This window comes from Sinocyclocheilus anshuiensis, unplaced genomic scaffold, assembly GCF_001515605.1.
Source record: "Sinocyclocheilus anshuiensis isolate Anshui unplaced genomic scaffold, SAMN03320099.WGS_v1.1 scaffold944, whole genome shotgun sequence".
In the NCBI taxonomy this organism is placed as follows: domain Eukaryota; kingdom Metazoa; phylum Chordata; class Actinopteri; order Cypriniformes; family Cyprinidae; genus Sinocyclocheilus; species Sinocyclocheilus anshuiensis.
Genome location: NW_015549559.1, coordinates 1,106,681 through 1,129,107, shown reverse-complemented (window position 1 = coordinate 1,129,107; position 22,427 = coordinate 1,106,681). Strand labels below are relative to the sequence as shown.

Sequence of the window (22,427 nt, the reverse complement as noted above, 5' to 3'; positions counted from 1 at the left end):
TATATTTGTGTGTGTGTGTGTGTATTCCATGAATATTATATGCAGATTTATAAATAAAAGGTTATAGTATTCTACAATATTCTACAAATCAGGGAACAAATAGGCAGCTATTTAGTTACAAAACATGATGTTGGACTAATAAATACCTGCTTTGTGACTGTGTTTACTGAATTGAAACTACAGTACTCTTGTGTGCTGTGGCCTATTCAATTCAAATTCTAACTCATGAATTGAAAAGACAACCAATTCTAAAATTCGCCCATCCCTGAAGTCACACTAACTGACATTCTTTGAGCTTCTGTATGCACTTGTGTGTGTAACAGTCTTATCAGGCCCAGTTCTCTCTCTTCCAGTTGCATACCTCCATATCATCCTTCAGCAAAGCTGGAGCAGGCTTATACTCAGGGTCGTCCACATCTCTGCACAAACAGATAACACACACACACACAAACAAACACAGTTCCAAATACTTAAGAGAGTTACTGCAGGCAGAAACTGATAAAAGACTTCCTCTATCTGTATGAATGGAGCACATGTTTGTGTCTCTTACCCATCCATAAAGTCATTTCCTCTCTGCTCAGCAGCGATGGCCTTCTCGTCCGGCCGCCCAACCCTGTCTATGAAACACAGTGCTGGATCTGCACGAATAGTGTTGTACTTCTCATAACCTACAACACATAAAAACAGCCATTAGATAAAAGTGTGTACGCACATATAAAGCCTTGAGCGCAACAGAGCTGATCGGACTCACCGTGCTTAAAGACTCCTAACAGCAGACATTTGTCCGAGAGCATGTCCCACCACAGAGCAGGCATCTCTGAATGATCCGGCTCAGGAACCCAGATCTCTATCTCACTGAGAGACAGCAAAACAAACATTTCAGCCATTACTAGCAGTAACCTGCTATACAATTTAGTCTACGGTTATTAAAATTTTGGATTTCGGAACAGACCACAATTTAAGTCTGATATCGTCATTTGCTGAATTTTTTTGGTGAACTATTCCTTTAAATGCAGATATTGATATTACATGAGTACATTCCTGAAGTTTCCTCAGCAGAACAGCAGATGGCGCTTTAATGTTCCTCTTACTGAACAAACTGGCTTAAACTGACTAACACTGGAATTCAATGAGGATCTATTTATAATCCTTAAATCTAAAGAGATCTATGATACACAAGAGAATGTCTTGTGAAACCTTGTATATTTTAAGGTTTTGATCAGTTTTATATGGCTTAAAATTAAATACAAATTACCAGCATGTAAAAAAAAGCATTTAAAATACTAAGAACACTTGTACTGTCACTGTACCTTGGTACTGTTACTTCTACCACTATTGGTATTACACATGCAGAACACGCTCCGCTCAGATGTTTTGGTTTCCCAGACTAGTTAAAGTAATAAGATGAGAGGGTTCATGACAATTCTTACCTGACATCTGCCCCATCCAGTACTTTTTGGCAATGTACTCCGATCACCTCTTGTTTCAGATAGTACAGCATTCTGACCCTCAGCAGCACCCTGCCAGACAAAGACACAGAGAGATTGAGGTCAAAGTATGCAATAAAGTATGCAATGTAAATTGTAACTATTAATAACACTGACAATAAATATTCTTGAGGACCAAATTAGCTTATTAGAATGATTTCTGAAGAATCATGTGACACTGAAGTAATGATGGTGAAAATCCAGCTTTGCCATTACAGACGTAAATTACATTTTAAAATATTTTGAAATATAACACATGTATTTTAAATTGTAATTATATTTCACAACATTACTTTTATGTATTTTTGATCAAATAAATGTAGCCTTGGTTAGCATAAGACCTCTTTCAAAAACATAAAAAATCTTACCGTCCCCAAAACTATTGAACACTACTGTAAACTGGCTTATGTGTACGATCTGATGTAAAATGCACTGCCATAAGGCTGGTGTTAATGAGTGCTAACACATACAGCCTTTTCCAGCCTTTTCATTTCTTAATGAAAGTTGCTTCAGAGGACATGCATCACAGTACATGTTGCCAATGTAACGGTTCAAAATCATTAGTGTTCAAAAACATAAAAAAAATAAAATAAATCATGTATCGGTAAGATTTTTTGAACATTTGCACATATACACACACACACACACACACACACACACACACACACACTTATTTCAGGTGAGACTGAGAAGCATGATTTTCACAACTTTGCTTTCAAGCTTATTCACATGTGTCCATGTCATGATCTTTTTGTGAAATGACAAGAGAATTTACAGTCTTTCATACTAAAACTAATTTTTACCCTAATATTAGTGGCATTTCAGCCCTTGCATACCTCCATATCATCCTTCAGCAAAGCTGGAGCAGGCTTATACTCAGGGTCGTCCACATCTCTGCACAAACAGATAACACACACACACACAAACAAACACAGTTCCAAATACTTAAGAGAGTTACTGCAGGCAGAAACTGATAAAAGACTTCCTCTATCTGTATGAATGGAGCACATGTTTGTGTCTCTTACCCATCCATAAAGTCATTTCCTCTCTGCTCAGCAGCGATGGCCTTCTCGTCCGGCCGCCCAACCCTGTCTATGAAACACAGTGCTGGATCTGCACGAATAGTGTTGTACTTCTCATAACCTACAACACATAAAAACAGCCATTAGATAAAAGTGTGTACGCACATATAAAGCCTTGAGCGCAACAGAGCTGATCGGACTTACCGTGCTTAAAGACTCCTAACAGCAGACATTTGTCCGAGAGCATGTCCCACCACAGAGCAGGCATCTCTGAATGATCCGGCTCAGGAACCCAGATCTCTATCTCACTGAGAGACAGCAAAACAAACATTTCAGCCATTACTAGCAGTAACCTGCTATACAATTTAGTCTACGGTTATTAAAATTTTGGATTTCGGAACAGACCACAATTTAAGTCTGATATCGTCATTTGCTGAATTTTTTTGGTGAACTATTCCTTTAAATGCAGATATTGATATTACATGAGTACATTCCTGAAGTTTCCTCAGCAGAACAGCAGATGGCGCTTTAATGTTCCTCTTACTGAACAAACTGGCTTAAACTGACTAACACTGGAATTCAATGAGGATCTATTTATAATCCTTAAATCTAAAGAGATCTATGATACACAAGAGAATGTCTTGTGAAACCTTGTATATTTTAAGGTTTTGATCAGTTTTATATGGCTTAAAATTAAATACAAATTACCAGCATGTAAAAAAAAGCATTTAAAATACTAAGAACACTTGTACTGTCACTGTACCTTGGTACTGTTACTTCTACCACTATTGGTATTACACATGCAGAACACGCTCCGCTCAGATGTTTTGGTTTCCCAGACTAGTTAAAGTAATAAGATGAGAGGGTTCATGACAATTCTTACCTGACATCTGCCCCATCCAGTACTTTTTGGCAATGTACTCCGATCACCTCTTGTTTCAGATAGTACAGCATTCTGACCCTCAGCAGCACCCTGCCAGACAAAGACACAGAGAGATTGAGGTCAAAGTATGCAATAAAGTATGCAATGTAAATTGTAACTATTAATAACACTGACAATAAATATTCTTGAGGACCAAATTAGCTTATTAGAATGATTTCTGAAGAATCATGTGACACTGAAGTAATGATGGTGAAAATCCAGCTTTGCCATTACAGACGTAAATTACATTTTAAAATATTTTGAAATATAACACATGTATTTTAAATTGTAATTATATTTCACAACATTACTTTTATGTATTTTTGATCAAATAAATGTAGCCTTGGTTAGCATAAGACCTCTTTCAAAAACATAAAAAATCTTACCGTCCCCAAAACTATTGAACACTACTGTAAACTGGCTTATGTGTACGATCTGATGTAAAATGCACTGCCATAAGGCTGGTGTTAATGAGTGCTAACACATACAGCCTTTTCCAGCCTTTTCATTTCTTAATGAAAGTTGCTTCAGAGGACATGCATCACAGTACATGTTGCCAATGTAACGGTTCAAAATCATTAGTGTTCAAAAACATAAAAAAAATAAAATAAATCATGTATCAGTAAGATTTTTTGAACATTTGCACATATACACACACACACACACACACACACACACACACACACACACTTATTTCAGGTGAGACTGAGAAGCATGATTTTCACAACTTTGCTTTCAAGCTTATTCACATGTGTCCATGTCATGATCTTTTTGTGAAATGACAAGAGAATTTACAGTCTTTCATACTAAAACTAATTTTTACCCTAATATTAGTGGCATTTCAGCCCAGAGGAAAACTGCAGATGCATACAAAGCTGACAGTTGTGTCCCAGGTCATCGCTTATGTGTGCGTGTTAAACAGGACAGCTTTCTAAACAATAGGCAACTTTCTCCAATGGCAGAGAGCCCTGAATGCACAGCCAGCCTTACAGTAATAAACTCTCTCCACACACACATCCTGGTCCAGAACAGTTCATTTATCAAAGCACAATCACACAGCCTGATTTATAGCGTGACATGATGTACAGCACTTTGGCTGCTTTCTAATGCAAGAATTGTTAAGCATTTGCAGACAAAGAGTGGGGACAGCCAGACAGATTTGATAGTGAGTTTGACAACTAAAGTGTCAAGAACTGAAGAGCGTGACCTGAAAGCACCTCATCTTCCACTCCCTAAGAGAAAAACCCCTAAACAAGTGTGTGAGAGTGGGCTTTACCAGAATAAGATCACAGGGCTAAAATGGGAGATTCCCTTCTATCATTGCATCACACTCACACACTTCCTCCAGAGTGGCAGATATCCATCTAATGAGGCGTTCACACGTAGCCGAGTGGCTGTGTGGTTGAAAGTGGGTGCTACTGCTGCTTTATGGCCTAACGTTATTGGTGAGTTGCACAACAGGTCAGATTTAAAAAAAAATCAGATCATAAATGGGATGCACTGATGGTAAAAATAAGACCAGGAATAAGTGTTCTTGCTGCTAAACTATTTTCAACACAGACAATAGTTAGAAAGTTAATTTCTTATTAAAAAAATATTAAAATGGAAAACTTTAAATTGTAATAATCTTTTACAATATTACTGTTTTTACTGTATTTTTGATAAAATAAATGCAACACTGGTAGACATAACAGGCTTCTTTCAAAAACACTATTTTATCGACCCCAAATTTTTGGTGTATCAAACAGTAGCGTATATTATGCTTGCAATGCAATACTCACTTGTTGCAGTGGTGTTTCAGGTGTTTCTTGTACCCATCATCAGACAACATGTGTTCTGGGTTGTGTTTTCGGATCCACTCTGCCTTCTGGATATCAAATGAGCTAGACTGAATCTTCATCTTCTTTCCTTTACGGCCTCGTGGTACTGGAGTCGACAAACCTGCGCAAGTCGCATTAAAAAATCTAAATGATGTCACACGCTTCATAAACAAACAATCCTGACTGGATCAAAATGCAAAAGGTAACTGAATTTCTAACAACGCTTCAGTCCTCGTACCCAAATGGTTCTGAAGTTCTTTGGTCCTGCCGTCCTCTGTGGGAGCGATCAGATCCCACATGAAGCTTTTGATTTTATCATCTCCACGGTAATGAACGAGGCAGTATGCCAGGAGTGCTCTGCATATACACTCCACATCACGCTCGCTCAGCTGTCGCTTAAAGCGCCCGTGAGCCAGGATATCCTTCCAGCGGCCCCACCTATGACCACAGAAACACATTCAGTGGTCCATCATTTCATCTACAGTGTCAAGAACTCTGCCTGAGAAGAGTCTTACTTCCTATATTTGCATATTTTGTATAAAGTTTATTTATATAGTGTATTATACGTACAGTATGCAGCACAATATGCTTTCATTCAGCAAGAACACATTAAACGGATCAAAAGTGATAGTAAATTCATTTAAAATGTTACTATTTCAAATAAATTATCAAAGAAAAAATGTATCACGGTTTCCACAAAAAAGTATTAAGTAGCACAACCGTTTGGTCAAATAAATGTAGCCACAGTAAGCATAAGAGACATCTTACAACAACAAATGTCTTAACAACTCCTAACTTTTAAACAGTAGTGTATATATAGTTAATGTACTGGCATATAACAGAACTCATCCCGGTAGACCACTAGCCATCACTCACCCATACACCAACAGATTTTTTTCTACCCGGAAGCACTCTGTGCGGCCATAGCTGTTGAGGCGGTCATGTGGCCGGCGGAGTTTAGGTTTGTCCTCTCCGCTACTCTCCCCTTCAGAGAGCTCGGCCAGCTCGTCCTTAGTAGCACTGAACGGCCGGGTCTGTTTCCTGACACGAGGGGTGTCGATCACCAGACTGTTCTGTAGCCAAACCAAAACAAAAGACAACAGTTAAAAACAACCACTGACCCACCTTTACTGAGAGCAGTGCTATGCATTTAAATAAGGCTAACCGCATTCACTAAAACTGATGTTTGCTTTCAATCACTCTGCGCTCTCTGTGCAGCACTTACAACTAAAATACAGAGGTGCCCACAGAAAACACTGATTGAGTTATTTCAGAGTACATTACATTAAATACCAATCATGTTAACCAGCATCCTGTCGTCTCTTACAGCAATGCCTCTCTGCTCAAAATCTAATTTCTGGGGGTTTTCCCATCAGCCACTGAGTCGAAGGAGCTTTCTGTAACTTGATTGTTTTTTTAACAGATGTCTACGCAGAAACTGTAGTTCTCAAAGTAATCCTGGCACTGGAGAGTCAGCCAGGAGGGTGTGGGCTTTTCTGCTCTACTGTTGAACTTTGATATGGCAGAGTTTTTGTGTAACTTACTCTGTCATTGACTGTATCCATGTCAATCTCTGCTTTCTTGGCCCACTTGTCCCAGAAGTTGGGGTCATCCAGAGAGATGTCTGTTCTGTTCCCTGAAGCTACAAAACTGGCCTGTGAACACAGCAAAAACAAATGAGAACAGTATGTTAATGTCTGCACAAATACATACAATTAAGGCTGCAAAATAATGGAGAAAAAAAATGACATTCCAGTATTTTGTTTCTCTCTGATAATTGTTGTGATATTAAAAAATAATTTCTGAATGACATATATATTTCTGGAAAAAATACATAATTCTAGAATGATTGGGGTGTTTTTTGCAGTGGAGGGGACCTGCATAGAAAAAAAAAAAAAAGGCTGACAAACGACTTTTTACTTTGAAAGATGTGGGTGTAAACACTTGGGTATACTCTTTACAAGAGCCAACTCAAACCTTTTTCAGTAACCATAAAGCAAACAGTTAAAAAAATACAACAACTTTAAAATTATAATACTAATATTACATCTCAATTTCTTAATTTTCAAACATTAAACCACAAAGCTTTACTACAAAATTACAACTACAAACTACAGGGAGTCCTTAAAGCTTATTATTTTTTATTCCATTTTAATTAGATATATTATTACTATTGTAATAATGCTTTTGTACTATAAAACATAGTATTTCATTAAAATTATAATTCTATAATTTCATAGAATGACTGAGCAATTACAATACTAATATTTTATTTACGTCTTAATTTTGTAATTTTCAAGCTTTTATTTTGGCAAAATCCACAGGGAGCCCATTAAGCTTCTCCTGCGTTGTTTGATTTTATTTTGATATATTTGCAGCCTTAAAAAGAATGCCATCTGAAAATTGCTTTTATAAGAGAAAATGTAAAAAAAACATTATGATCAATACTTTTTAAACATGTAAAAAATAAAAATAAAAGAAATAAAAGATGGAAAAAAAAAAAGCTGACCTTGGCAAAGGTGGAGCCCCGACCCTCAGATTCAATAGTGATGGTCTTGGTTCTGCGTTGCAGGATTTGGTCAATGTCCTCTTCACAAAATTTAGCCCCCTCATCTTCCTCGTCCATGATGGCACCATAAGCTCCACGCCGCAGAAGGTCCTCAATCTCCTTCTTAGAGAGCTGCTGCTGCATCTGCTATAAAAGATGGAGAGAGAAAGAGAGTGAATGAAACCAGACAATACATGTTACACCAGTACAAAAAAAATATGTCTACACCACCAATTATGCAAATCTCTATGTAGAGAACAACAATGTAATGAGGGCTGGAGAAAAAAAAATCCTGGTACATGGGTGACATGTAACGTCTTACCCCTCCTCCTCCTCCTAGACTGTTGTCTCGTCCGCTCATGCTTTGAAGCACCGCTTTATCCAATCCCAGCTTCAGACTGGCTCTATCGAACATCTCTCGCTCGTATGAGTTACGCGTGATTAGTCGATATACTTTAACTGCTTTATTCTGACCAATCCTGTGGCAGCGAGCCTGAGCCTGTGGATATAACAAGATGAAAAAATTAATATGAGCCAACAAGAATGTCTGCAATTTTACTATCAAGTGTGTGTGTGTGTGTGTATGTACCTGCAGGTCATTCTGAGGGTTCCAGTCAGAGTCAAAGATGATACAGGTGTCGGCAGCTGTGAGGTTAATACCGAGCCCACCTGCTCGAGTACACAGCAGGAAGACGAATCGATCGGAGTCTGGTTTACTGAAACGGTCTATAGCTACTTGACGGAGGTTCCCACGCACACGGCCATCTATCCGCTCATAGAGGTATCTGAAAAAGGTCAGTTTGACTTAGAAATTACAGATCGATGTACTTTATCGAGCACTTCCACAAAGTATTCCACACAGCAATCATTACCATTTAAAATAACCGTTTTATATTTTAATGTATTTTTATTTATTTCAATTTATTTCTGTGATGTAAAGCTGAATTTTCAGTAGCCATTACTTCAGTCCTCAGTGTCACACGATCCTTCAGAAATCATTCTAATATAAGATTTGTTGCTCAAGAAACATTACTTATTATTATCAATGTTTTAAAAAAAATATTATGCTGCTTAATATATTTATGCAAACCGTGATACACTTTTTTTCAGGATTCTTTGATTAATAGAAGGTTCAAATGAGTAGCACTTATTTGAAACAGAAATCATTACCACAAATGTTACTTTGGATCAATTTAATGCATTCTTGCTGAAGTATTAATTTCTTTCTTTCTTTCTTTCAAAAAAAAAAAAAATCTTACTGACTCCAAATTTTTGAACGGCAGTACATATATACTACCATCAAAGTATTTACATAATCCTATATATTACAAGTTTCATCAATACAAATTGACACAACAATACATTGTTTTATTGTCATTACTTAATGAACTAAATGTGTTAAAGGAATATTCTGGGTTCAATACAAGTAAAGCTGAATCAGCATCTGTGGCACAATGTTGATTACCCAAGAGCAACGTTGCATTAGTACGTCCCTAGCTTACTCCTAAAACTCTTTTCCATCACCTTTTCACTCATTCTTTCTTTCATTTATTCCATTCATGTCCTTTATCTCTTTCTCTCTTTTTTTTGTCACAGTAACCATCTCACATTTTTCCATGTTACTTCCTGCTTTCTCTGACCCACTTTGGGCAGAGCTGTGCCTCTGGGACTGTGTGCATGATGTGAGATCCCTGGAGTGTCTGTGTCCTGCAGCACCTTAGCTGCATCAGCCAACATACACAGCACTTAGTTTGTTAACAGTGCACTGTATACACAGCTAGACTGTTACAGACAAGCTGAGGCAAGAGAAATATGAACGAGGCAGGAATGAAGGAAAGAAACTAATCCTAGACACTGCATAAAACAGTAACGGTCATGTGATATTGCTGATGCAAAGGGGTTCAACGGCAGAGAGCTCTGTATCAAGGGCCAGAGAGATAAGGAACATGTGAACACAACTCAAACCAGGGTAAGCAAAATGTGGCATTGAACTCCTGCTAAAAAAGCAGATTCGATTGCTTGTTAAAAGTGCATATATACACTGTAATGTATCTAAAACAAATAGAGTACAGCGAGACGTCACAGTTTGCAGTTAAACCCCATGAACTCGGCAGGGACACGACGAGAGCCATTCACAGCAATGAAATACACCTCCACTTACAACTATAATACATCTTGTGTGCTGTAGGATGGTGTACACTCTCTGTTTTTGATTCTCACCTTCTCTGGATGAGGTAGTCTTCCAGGATGTCCAGGCAGCGCACCATCTGAGAAAAGATGAGCACTTTGTGTCCACCGGCCTTCATCTTGGGGAGCAGCTTGTCAATGAGAACGAGTTTACCTGCTGACTGAATCATAGCCTGCAGGTGGAAATCTACGGCTGTGGGGCTATACACCTCCTTGAAGTCTTCCAAGATCTTCTCCTCGGCCCCTAGAAGTGAAGAGAGAGCGACAGACTTCTTAGGACCTTGCCTAATGTGGGCTTGTTGGTTTTGACAGCGGTTGGGGTTTGTGTAGTTGTACCTTTGATGAGGTAGGGATGGTTGCAGCATTTCCGCAGTTCCATCATGGTGTTGAGCAAGTTTGGGACGTTGGCTTGACCAGCACCTTTAGCCAGGAATGAGAAGTTTTTCTCCAGTATGGCGCGGTAGTATTTCTTCTGGATGTTGGTGAGCTCCACTTCAATGATGGTCTCCTCTTTAGGGGCCAACTTCTTCTCCACGTCTTCCTTAAGACGCCGCAGCATCATTGGTTTTAGGATGGCCTGGAGTTTCTGGACCTACATGCACATGCATTTACAAATGGAGAAGAGTAAAATATACAGAACATCTATATTAATTCAAACACAGCAATATATAATATTTATACAAATACAGCACCTGCTCCTCAGTCTTGAGGTCTCCGAATTCCTGCATGAAGGTGCTTTCAGAAGGGAAGCGGGTCGGCTCCAGGAAGTGCAGCAGACTAAAGAGTTCCTCTACTGTGTTTTGTAGTGGAGTGCCCGTCAACAAAACCTTATGTTCCTAAGAGGTCAACAGATATCAAGTTAAAAACATAGGGGAAAAAAAGGCATCTGTGATAAGTTTTAAAAATAAGCATAATAATGTCTTATTTATACCAGACTCATAAGTTTGAAGCCCTCCAGAAGCTTGCAGTTCTTATTTTTGAGCCGATGGGCTTCATCAATGATGACACAGCGCCAGTCTATTGCGTTAAGTTCTGGACAGCCTCCCAATATCATCTCAAATGTTGTAATGACTGCCTGAAACCGGTAAGCACCTCTTATCACACGACCCTGTAGGAGAGAAAGAGAGATAACAAGTGCCTGCAAATATTTTCCACAAGGTTTTTTTGTTGTTGTTGTTTTTTTTGTGTTCCCTGAGGCTTTGCATGATACACAACTATACAGTCATATAGCGGCATGGGGATTTTTATTTCATCGTAACTGTATATCAGTATATATAATAATACGGGTATTTTTGCAGGAAATTTAACAAAAATGTATTTTATATAATCATATATATATATATATATTTATTTATGAATTAAATTTTAAATTATATATATCCATGTGGTTATGTTTTTTTTTTTTTTATAATGCAGTGAATTAAATACTTTATAAATTAAAGGTACTTTTTTCCTTTATTTCAGAACTTGATTAGGGATGTAACGGTATGAACATTTCTTAACACGATTATAGTGAGCAACAGTTTAATAGCATGTTGAAATATCTAATGTAAATGTTAAAATAAAGCTCTGAAGAAGTTGAATAAAAAGGTATAGGTATGAAAAGGTATGATAATTGATTAATAAATGATTACATGTATTTTATCTGCTCCATTAATAATTCTAGATAACTTATCTGAATTGTTTAAATGTGTAGAATCCACATAAGCTTGTTTTTCATCAACCGGTCAAAATGTACAGCAGGGCATGCAAATTAACTCCATTTTTGGTCAGACAGAAACTGCACACAGGCTGAATGTGTTGTTTTACATGGAGCGAAGATGAAAACAAAATGCCATCGAATCGTTTCTGAAGACAGTCAGAACCTTCAGAGGTACAATCATATAATTAATTCATTCATGTATTCATTTGTATAATTCCTTTAGCACTCTTTTAAAACCTCCCAGCTTTTCCGCCCTGTTTTCACTCAAAACGAAACTACTCTGCGTGCTGTGTGCACGTGAGACTGTTACTTAAAACTATGCTTTATACTGGATAGTATTTATTTATCGCGAGTTGTTCAAATCGCGGTAATCTAATACGGTTTTAATGATAATTAAAAGATGAAACGGTAATACTAACCGTGGGGAATTTTATCATGATTTATCGTCAAACTGGTAATCGTTACATCCCTAAACTTGATGGATGCAAACCACATGGTAACACCAATTTTATAAAATGGAATGATGCAAACTAAAGTTTTAGTCTTAGTTTTATAAAATTAATATTACAAATGATTACATTATTTACAATATAAATTCTGACCGGATGAGCAGTAGCTGTTGTGAAAAAGCTGATATAAAAAACGCTGACCCAACAGTTAAATTCTATATTAATGCAACAGTTTGCAATGTTTCTCCATCTATTCCATCTATTATTTCTTCATCATATTACTTGATCTTCACTGGTAGTTATGCAAATATATCCACTGTGGCATTAGTGGTATATCAAATTTCCTACCAGTTATATTTCTACCATTATGAGGTATATACTGAAATACCACCCAGCCATAACAGTGATGTTCGATTATTTGCATATCAAGCATCACTATATGGACTTTCTCAGAGATACACTCTGCCAACTTCACAATTACATTTAGTTGGAAAAGGAATAAAATAACCATAATTGAGTTGTGGCTTGCTTTTTTCCCCTCTATCTTTCTCCTTTACAAAACATGATACTAAAAAGTAACCAATTCAAAAGCCTTGAATTACAGTTAAGAGGTCTAGATCAATGCGAGGCTGACCTTCCTCTGCTGTGTGTGTGTGGGTGTGAGATCTCACCTGAGCATCTCTGAAGTGCATCTCATACTGCTGGAGCATCTGTCTGCTGACCACACTGCCATGGTACACGATGACGTTGAGGTTCATCCAGGTTCTGAACTCTCTCTCCCAGTTAGCGATGGTAGAGAGAGGGGCGATGATGAGGAAAGGCCCCTTGATCCCTATGCGACAGATCTCATCCAGAAACGTGATGGACTGGATGGTTTTTCCCAGACCCATCTCATCTGCCAGAATACAGTTACGCCTGCAAATTGAGACAGAGGGGCATCAGAGTACCCTTTTTTACATATTTGCTTTTTTAATATTCCCACACACAAGATACCAGGTTAAATTATAAGAGTAGGTGTAAAATTGATTCAAAAATTAAATTAAAAAAAAAAAAGCAAAAATCCCAATATTAACCCTTCTTGATACAATTCCTGTTAAAATTTAGTGCTACGGCACAAACACAGTCACACGTAATACAACAGTGAGCGTCAGCATGCCCAGAATAATGACAAAACACAGAAAAGGCTGGGAATTCAGCTATTATATTATAGTAACACTTAATGACGTTCAAATTAGGTTTGCAAGTTGCATTTGTACAAAAGCATCAGCCAGATGAGTCGCTGGAATTTAAAGTTATTTAATTCATTCATTATGAGCATCTCATTGATGCTCTCAATGCTGTCTGAAGTCTGAATGGTAGATTAGCTTTCCACCACACTCAATGCACACAGCTCTTCATTCAATGATCTATATATACATAGAAAGCAAGCAAAAGAACAAGGACACAAAGTGTATTATAAGAAAAGCCATGCAGATTTTAGCCCACTATGAAAAATACACTAGGGTTGTGACGGTGATGAAATTTTCACACCGGTTGATCAACGTGTAACAACACCAGTAATACCGGTATCATCGATGGGGGGAGTTGCTGTTTTCCCTTTTTTCCTCACTTTCCTTCGCCTTTAAATAGCTTCTAAATGCACGTGCGCATTTTACTTTCACTTTCAAATTAGCGGCAATTCAGCATCAATTGCTTGAATGGACAACGACAAACTCACTTATATTAAACATAGAACTTTTGTTAACAAAACAAATAAAAATACACCATTCGATAGGCCTAATATAAAATAAAAAATAACTTACACAAAGTAAAAAAATAAAATAAAAAAAAACTGAAAATCAGCAAACACTGTGGAACCAAATAAATAAGAAATAGGCTATAGAACGTTTATTAGCAAAATGAATAAGAAGTTGGAGGCACAACATACACACCTTGATGTAAAATAAAATACATAAATTACACAAAGTTTAAATAAAGTAAAAATCAGCAAACACTGTGGAACCAAATAAATAAGAAACGAATATTAAAAAAAACTTCCAAAATCACCTTAGATAAACAGCAAAAGTCAACAGGCTTTTCAAAATCCAAAATATCGCCAACAGGTGCTTTTGCATTTCGTTTTAAAATTAAATCTTCCGCCATCGTCTTGTCTGTCTCACCTCACACTTCTTGTCAGTCAGCTCGACTCACTCTCCTGCTGCTGCTGATTTGTGATGTGACTGTCGTTCGGCACGCTGCATTGAGTTTCAGTTCAGTTTATAATTGTAGTGTCTGTTCTCTTAACTGAACTAAATGATTTATTACTATAAAAAATCTAAACGACGGTGGTGGGCGGTGCCGTGGTGGTCAAGTGACGTAACCGGTGTTGCGGCTTAACACCGGTAACACGACTATCGCAGCAAGCCTAAAGTACACCATATGATGCTGTCCCACTCAGTAGTTTTATTGACATATATGGGGAAGGTTAAAGAGGAAGAATCCCTGGGTCAGGGCTGAGCATTCACTTACCTGTTGTACCAGTTGAAGAGAAGCCAGTTGACCCCCTCCAGCTGGTAATCCCTGAGACAGTTTCCATTAAAATACTCTCGTGACTGCCCCCGCTTCTTCCAGTGACTCGCCGGTGGACGTTCCTGAAAGTGGATTCAGTAAATGGTATTCAATCATCAAAACTTGCATTATACACACTACCTGCAATACAGTTTAACCAGGCACTGTTTGCTTTGCTACACAAATTCGACATGCATATTTAAATACTTTGCAGTGCAAACATGTCTCCTTTATATATAAATTATAGATACATCCTAAAAGGGAAGTTTGTGTGCAATTTCGAGTGATTATGGCAACAGAAATTCATCAAATGATGGAGAAGTGAGTATTATGTATCCAGTAAAGCACACTTTAGGCATGTTAAAGAGGTCCCTGGAGCTCAGAGGCAATTACAATTAGAAAGAGGAATATATGGTGAATACATTATTTAAATATTAATATAATATCTTATGCTCACCAAGGCTGCTTTTATTTGATCAAAAGTACAGTAAAAACAATAATATTGTGAAATATTATTGGAATTTAAAATTCTTTTCTATTTTAATATATTTTAAAATGCAACCATTACTTTAGTCTTCAGTGTCAGCTGATCCTTTAGAAATCATTCTAATATGCTGATTTGCTGCTTAAGAAACATTTATTTATTATTTGGAATATAAATGCTAATAGATACTTGATGGATGAAATTATTAATTTAAAAAAACATGCTTGAATGGTAATATAATATAATGTAATGTAATATAATAATATAATATATCAATGGTATTAGAGGGAGCAAGAGAGAGATGGTCTCACCACTCTGTTGGTGTGTGGTTTTGCTGCCTGCAGCTTTTTGAACTCTTTGATCTTAGTCTGGTCAACATCTTCCTTCAGCTCCCATGTGCTGTCCTCATACGGCAATGAGCACCATTTCACCAGGTAATACACCACCGGCTACACATGCACACAAAACAAGGTTTTGAGACTTACACAAAATGCACTGCCAGGAACTACAGAGAGAGTGCTAATCGCACTCACACACACAATTCACAGAGCAATGGCTACCTCTCTGGTGTCCTTGTCCTCACAGTATGAGACCTCGAGAACTCTGTCCACTTCTACATAGTCAGGATTGAATGGTTCCTCCTCCATCTTAAACACACACATACACATCATTAATAATTACACATAAATCCTGTGTGTCTCCCCAGTGATTATTATGACTAAATGGCATGACATTTAACCCGAAAAGCATCATACAAAATATTCTTTGTGAGAACACAGTGTTTGCTGAAGTTACAAACAAACACATGCATTCTTACATCAGCAAAGAAGTGTGCTTTCTGCGCCTGTTTGATCTTGAAGCGCTTGATTTTCTGCTGGATCCTCTTGTCTTTCTCTAAACGCTGCTCCGTCGCCCACTCACAGTGAAGATATGAGCTACAACAGACACACAAGTTTACATAATTACTGAATGCTCCTTACACATACGCTAAATTCTGCGTGCTCATCAACACATGGCTAAATTGCTCTCTGAGCTGCTCCTGGTTATTAGCAATATGTATTTTACAGCTTGAAAACTAACAGAGAAAAGTGTTAAAGCTGACAAAAGCAGTGCCTAATTGACTTACTAGTTTTTGTACTTGACGTAATACTCTTCGGTTTCTACCATCACCCCAGGAGAAACCTGTTGAATGAAGAATAAAAATAATATAATATTATACACATATTAAATATAATATACAACATTATTAAAATAAATGATAAATAATCAATAAGTTAGTTTATTTTTTTTAATTTTTGAATAAAAAATAATAAGTAATATAATTAATAAATAGTTAATTTTTTCCAATAAAAGTTAATTTAAGTTAACTTATTCTCTGCTGATAAAGAACAGTGTGTAGATTTGTTTCACTACAATGATTGAAATCATATTTAAAATGTGTCTTAATGTCTGTTTGAATATTACAGACCCCATTTATACCAGGTATTAATATCTGTTTCGAGTGATCCTATCACAAGCGGTCAGTGCTCAATACAGGTGTAAACACTGGTCCAAAATGTTCTATGGCTGAAAGACTGAAATCACATTTAGAGGTAGTTGAAAAGGGGATTATGTCACCTCTGCATCTTATCACTGCCCGAATGTTTCCTAATGAAATCTGGAAAAGCCCCATACATTTACAGACCTCACAGAGCATGTTTCAGTGACACAGATAACTCGCTTGGGATAGAAGCATTTACCAAATTAATAAATAGATTAATGTGAAGCACACATATTAACGTTTAATACTGATTAAAACTATGAGCATTCGGTTTGAAATGTCACATTTCAGGCAAGATTAAAATTCCAGTATATTTCAGAACAGCTATGTGCTAAAATTTCTGTTGCTTTTCCCCTCATTTCCCATGCTTTATCTTTATCAACATGCAGTGTGATGTACACAGTAGGGCTGTGCGATATGGACAAAAAAAAACTATTGCAATTTTTTTAAAGACTTATTTTTGGCATTTTTATTTTGATAGGACAGTACAACAGTGACAGGAAGCGAAGTAGGAGAGAGAGAGGGGGGCGGGATCGGGGCGCGGAAAAAATACACACCACAGATGGAGTGTGTGAACCTGGCGTTACGTTTGTATGCCCGCCCGGTCTGTTCTGTTCTCGTGCTCCATTTAGGCGCGCTGCATTCTGATTGATTCGGATAGTATACTGTGGGAGGTCGGGGGCGCGGAAAATCGTGCTATAAAGCGATTTAGAAATCGCGCAAGCTCAAATCGCGATTTTATGACGATTTCGATTAATCGCACAGCCCTAGTACACAGTCATAAAATTAGAGACAAAATCTGATCACAACTGGTCACAGGAAGTGTGTGTGTGAGGCACATTATGTGTAATACCAGGTGCAAACAGGGCCATAATTCCCTGAATAAAAAATGAATGAGCTCTAAAGATGAATAAGAAAAACAACTTAATAAAACACAGAGATTGTGAAACTCTTACCTCTTTTTTCACCACACGAGATGCCATGATTTTATCAACCACAGCAGCATCTTCCTCAGCAGGGTTCTCCTATACACCAACATAAACCAGATCAGAGACTCTTAATACCACAACATACACTACTTCCCTCACACCAGGTTTTCTGCAGGATTTTTAAGTGCAAATTTAAGGCTTTTTAAGACCTGCACAAATAAAATTAATACCATATGAGCGGGGTAGGGCAATGTCTATAGTACCATATTAAACTGTAAAATGACTGTAAAAAGCATAATTTACATTTCATATACAAGTTTTCAGAAAAACAAAAAGTTGTATAAAAAAATTCTTGCATTTGGGCTGTTACCAAGCAAATGAAATCAGTATCACCAAAATTTATCTTTGCAATGCAGAGGAAACAGAAGCTGCATCTTAAGTGGCATTTAGATTAGGGTTGGGCCGATAGTCCATTGCCGATAGCTGGCAGACATCACGATGTTAAGCTGACATCGTGATACCACCCCCCCCCGCAATCTGCCGCATCCCAGTTCCGTGTTCGGAAAGGAAATGAAGTGTACTACGGAAACCCTAAAGGGAATAAATAGCCTACGAGATGGGAGGATAAAAAAATATTTCAATACTTTTTCTCACAATTATATCGTTGGGTAAGTATAGGTGACTGTATATAAATTGCGGGCATCAGGGAGAAACCACTTTCGATTGTGCATTCTCATTTTACTTTCACTTTCACTTTCGAGATTCGCGATCACAAGGACTCTATACTATGGCGCGGCAGTACTTACCACACATTTGACAAGATTAGATGTTTGTCATTGGTGCTCAGGATCTGCAAATCATTCGCCATCGTCCTATCAGACATTTCTCCTTACTCTGTGTATGTGGTAAGTGAACTTTCATGTAGCCTACTGTAATGCAACAGGCTACCGCTAGCAAGCGGCTAACCTTTTAGTGGCTTTGTACAACGCGTTATTTGTTTCACGCTTCGGGCACACCCCTAATCCCGCCCCCCGATGTCATCGTCCATCACGATGTTTCACTGTAGACATCGTCCGATGCCAATTTGGTAGACATCGCCCAACCCTAATTTAGATGTATTTACACATTGTTTAATGCAGCTCAGAGGGACATGGAATACTTTAACCTAACTTGCAGTTACAAATGCATGAATAATGTTTTGATATTTTAAACATAAAACATTGAAAACTGAAGTTTGAAATTATTAAAAAAAAAACTTTGAATACTTTAAATGTTAAATTAAAACCGCCAGTAGTTGGCAGCAAGTCACTGTTAATAAGTAAGTCATTGCGATTGAATCAAATCATTTAAATGCTTAATTCATTCAGGAAGGAAACACCATCATGTTGCTCAGAGACGCAAAACAGTGCTGCTTTTTGTTGGCGAAATAGAGCAAAAGCAGGAAATACGGTGTCTAAAACGTAAGTCTCTTAACTTCTTGTTTATTGAGCTGTTGTATAAAATCAATATCACATTTGTAATCATGTTGACGTTTGGAGAAAAAAACGGCACTCTTCGTGTGATATTAACTATATGAAATTATATAAATATATATGTTTTCTGCCCCCATATCTTGAATTATGTGATAATTCTACATGCACTCTAAATGCGCGCACTAGTTTAACCTATATTAACTGACTTCATCACCTAATGTATGTGTGCAGACTGTGCACTCTTTAGGTGTGTTTTGTTTGCTTTTTGCGATGTACTCGATAATGTTGAATCGCAAATCGTTACAACAACAATTATGATATTATTGCAGACCATGTATATCGCACACCCTACTGTTTAGATTTTTATAATGCATTGTCTTTTTATCAATCCACCAGTTCATATTTAAAGCTCTGCGTGTTTGCAGGGTAAAAACATGGGCCGATTTATGCATTGGTCTGAACTTTGAACAAAACAACAGGCTTTTTGAAAATGCTCATTCTCTGCCAGCAGGTGGAGCGCTTGGTAGAAATATCACTGTTTCCTTGGTAATGGCAGAACACAGAGCAGCGTAGCCCCGGACTTTGAACGTGCAGCGCTCATGTTTATTTAATGAAATCGTAGCCTTTTTTTAAGTTTAATCGTCACATTCAGCCATATCGCAATTCTGGTCTTTCCATACCCAAATTTAAGACCTCTTGAAATCTTAATTAAGACTTTATTGTACAATTTAAGACTTTTTAAGGCCTTAAATTTGATACAACTAAATTTAAGACTTTTTAAGACCTTGCGGAAACCCTGTCACACACACACACACACATAAAAGGATGCACTGGCTTTTCTCCTTCTAAACATATCATATTATATTCAAGATCAGAGAACTGCTTGAGCATGCTGGGATACAACATAAGAAACAAGTCTGTGTGCTGCTAACTGCAGTGAGATTTTATGTTCTCACCACAAACAGTTGCACTGCAGGCTGTTTGTGAGCGTTGGAGTTGCTCTTCTTGGCTTTGATGATGACCTTCATTTCTTCATCAGACAATCGAGCCTCATCATCATCCTCATACTTCTTCCTCTTGACCTTCCGGTTCGAACGCCGCTTCTGTAGACACACACACACACACACAAACAAAAATGAGTGTGCTCATCAAGGCTGCATTTATTTGATCAAACAGATACTGATATATTATGGAATGTTATTACAATTGACTGTTTTTTTATTTATTTATTTTTTTATGTAATTTATTTCTGTGATGGCAAACTGTATTTTCAGCAGCCATTACTCCAGTTTTCAGTGTCGTATAGTAGAAATCATTCTAATATAACATTTGGTGCTCAAGAAACATGTCCTATTATTATCAATGTTGAGAACAGTTGTGCTACAGTTATATAGAATGTTAAGCAATGGACTGTAATGTATAGAGGAATGAAAATATGGAATGATTTGCCATCGGATATTACATATTTTTTCATATGTAAAATGAGGTTTAAAAAAATCTTTAAAGAACCCCTGCGCATGCACAATTTTATTTTTCACTTAGCGAATCAGAGATGCCCATCAGGGGGCCTTTAATAAATTAGTACAGCAGAGAGAAAGAGAGAGAGAGAATGAGTGTGTGTCTGTCCTCCCAAATATAACATGACCTAAATGTGTATGAGTTAAAGTAAATGGAGAGGATGAGAATATCTCAGCATGACCAAATAAAGACCCACCCGCCCTGCCACGAGACCCCAAGGTTTCCCAGAATGCACATGGCTGTGGCTTTAACTCCGACATCCTAACTGAGTCATCAAAAGAACACTGCTTTAATTAACACAGGGGTATTTAAAGAGGATAATTATATCTGGAAGGGTGGAGAGGGTATATCATGAATGGGGGAATGAGAGGTTAGTCATTTCAGAAGAAAGAGATGGAATTCATTTGAGGGTACGGCAGTCATCTCAGTCTCTCTAGCTCTTGTACTGAACATACACATGCCGCAGGAAGCACCACTATGCAGATTAAAGAATGGCCAGGAATATGTTTTGTGCCACCAGCTCCAGAAATTACCACTTACAAATACTTTTCTTGCTAGATGTTTATATAAGACTATAAGACAGCATGAAAGTGTCATCCAGGCATATCAAGAATAGACAAAAAAACAAAACAAAACAAAGCTCACCGAATCATCATCTTTAGAAGATCGTCGAGTTGGTCTGTCATTGTCAGACAGCTCTTCAGAGGAATCTGTCTTCTTTCGCTTCTTCTTTCCAAGCTTTATAACGATTTTCCTGTAAAAGAGGAGAACACACAGAGAGACTTATTTTAACACCAAAACCCACTGGAATTCAATCAGAAGAAACCTGTATTACTCAAAATATTTTATGGAAACACACAAAATGGCTGCTTTGTTGATTTCAATGCCTCTGCATTTATTTTGAAACCTGAGTATGTTTCTAAGAGGCAGTAAAACTGTAAAGACGCTTTTTCATATGGTCACAAATAAAACAGACACCACACATAAAAACTGGTACAATCAACACAGACACTTTCATATCTCTCAGTGTTGTTATTGTTAATTAATTTAAATAAAAAAAATATCTTACAAACCCCAAACTTTTGAACAGTAGTGTACTTAGACAAAATTATGAAAGACTATTATCAAGTTAGTGTATTATTTTACCTGTGGGGTCTTCCTCAGTGAATTTGATCATTCCAGTCCATGGAGCCGAGGGACCAGCTGTGAAAAAAAAAAAAAAAAACAAACAAAAAAAACATTTTGGGTAATTGAAATAAAGCTGAAATAAAACAAAAACTAAAACAAAAAACTTTAGTCATCAGCCCGGAACTGCTTCCGTTTACAACTGCTGGTGCAAGCTAGATTAAAGTGATTATTACGTTTTGAATATGGATATTTTTCTTACAAAAATGCATCGATTCGCTACAGGAGGCCTTTGTTCACCCCCCGGAGCCGTGTGAGACACTTTTTTTATGGATTGGCGCTTTATTTAACTTCTTTTGGACTGATGCATGCAACACCCGCTGAGTGGCATTAAACAGCTTGAAAGATCAAAGACAATTTTTAATATAACTCCGACTGGATTCGTCTGAAAGAAGAAAGTCATATACACCTAGGATGACTTGAGGGTGAGTAATTTGTGGGCTAATTTTCATTTTTGGGTGAACTAACCCTTTAAGTAATAAAATTACCAAAACTGAAACCCGAAATAAAAATAAAAGCTATGTAGATAATATACTTCATATATATAATACTATATATTATAATATACTGTATAATATAATATAATATATATATATAATATATATTATTATATTG

At 37.2% G+C, this 22,427-nt stretch overlaps 1 protein-coding gene across 5 annotated transcripts in view; it reads right to left on the bottom strand.

The window, feature by feature from the left end:
* Window positions 1-22,427, bottom strand: part of chd9 (chromodomain helicase DNA binding protein 9) — a 92,158-nt gene that overhangs the window by 10,925 nt on the left and 58,806 nt on the right. For all 5 annotated transcript variants that reach the window (XM_016445129.1, XM_016445132.1, XM_016445133.1 and 2 more), the window contains 24 exons: window positions 21,273-21,381; window positions 20,066-20,212; window positions 17,665-17,733; window positions 16,295-16,350; window positions 15,986-16,103; window positions 15,729-15,815; window positions 15,480-15,617; window positions 14,646-14,767; window positions 12,809-13,052; window positions 10,918-11,094; window positions 10,679-10,822; window positions 10,323-10,578; window positions 10,020-10,230; window positions 8,389-8,584; window positions 8,122-8,298; window positions 7,761-7,946; window positions 6,796-6,906; window positions 6,128-6,324; window positions 5,490-5,689; window positions 5,213-5,372; window positions 3,393-3,482; window positions 2,714-2,817; window positions 2,513-2,630; window positions 2,324-2,381 (listed from right to left, as the gene is read on the bottom strand). In XM_016445129.1, the coding sequence (XP_016300615.1) occupies window positions 2,324-2,381; window positions 2,513-2,630; window positions 2,714-2,817; window positions 3,393-3,482; window positions 5,213-5,372; window positions 5,490-5,689; window positions 6,128-6,324; window positions 6,796-6,906; window positions 7,761-7,946; window positions 8,122-8,298; window positions 8,389-8,584; window positions 10,020-10,230; window positions 10,323-10,578; window positions 10,679-10,822; window positions 10,918-11,094; window positions 12,809-13,052; window positions 14,646-14,767; window positions 15,480-15,617; window positions 15,729-15,815; window positions 15,986-16,103; window positions 16,295-16,350; window positions 17,665-17,733; window positions 20,066-20,212; window positions 21,273-21,381 (3,475 nt within the window). The remainder of the gene's footprint in view (window positions 1-2,323; window positions 2,382-2,512; window positions 2,631-2,713; window positions 2,818-3,392; window positions 3,483-5,212; window positions 5,373-5,489; window positions 5,690-6,127; window positions 6,325-6,795; window positions 6,907-7,760; window positions 7,947-8,121; window positions 8,299-8,388; window positions 8,585-10,019; window positions 10,231-10,322; window positions 10,579-10,678; window positions 10,823-10,917; window positions 11,095-12,808; window positions 13,053-14,645; window positions 14,768-15,479; window positions 15,618-15,728; window positions 15,816-15,985; window positions 16,104-16,294; window positions 16,351-17,664; window positions 17,734-20,065; window positions 20,213-21,272; window positions 21,382-22,427) is intronic.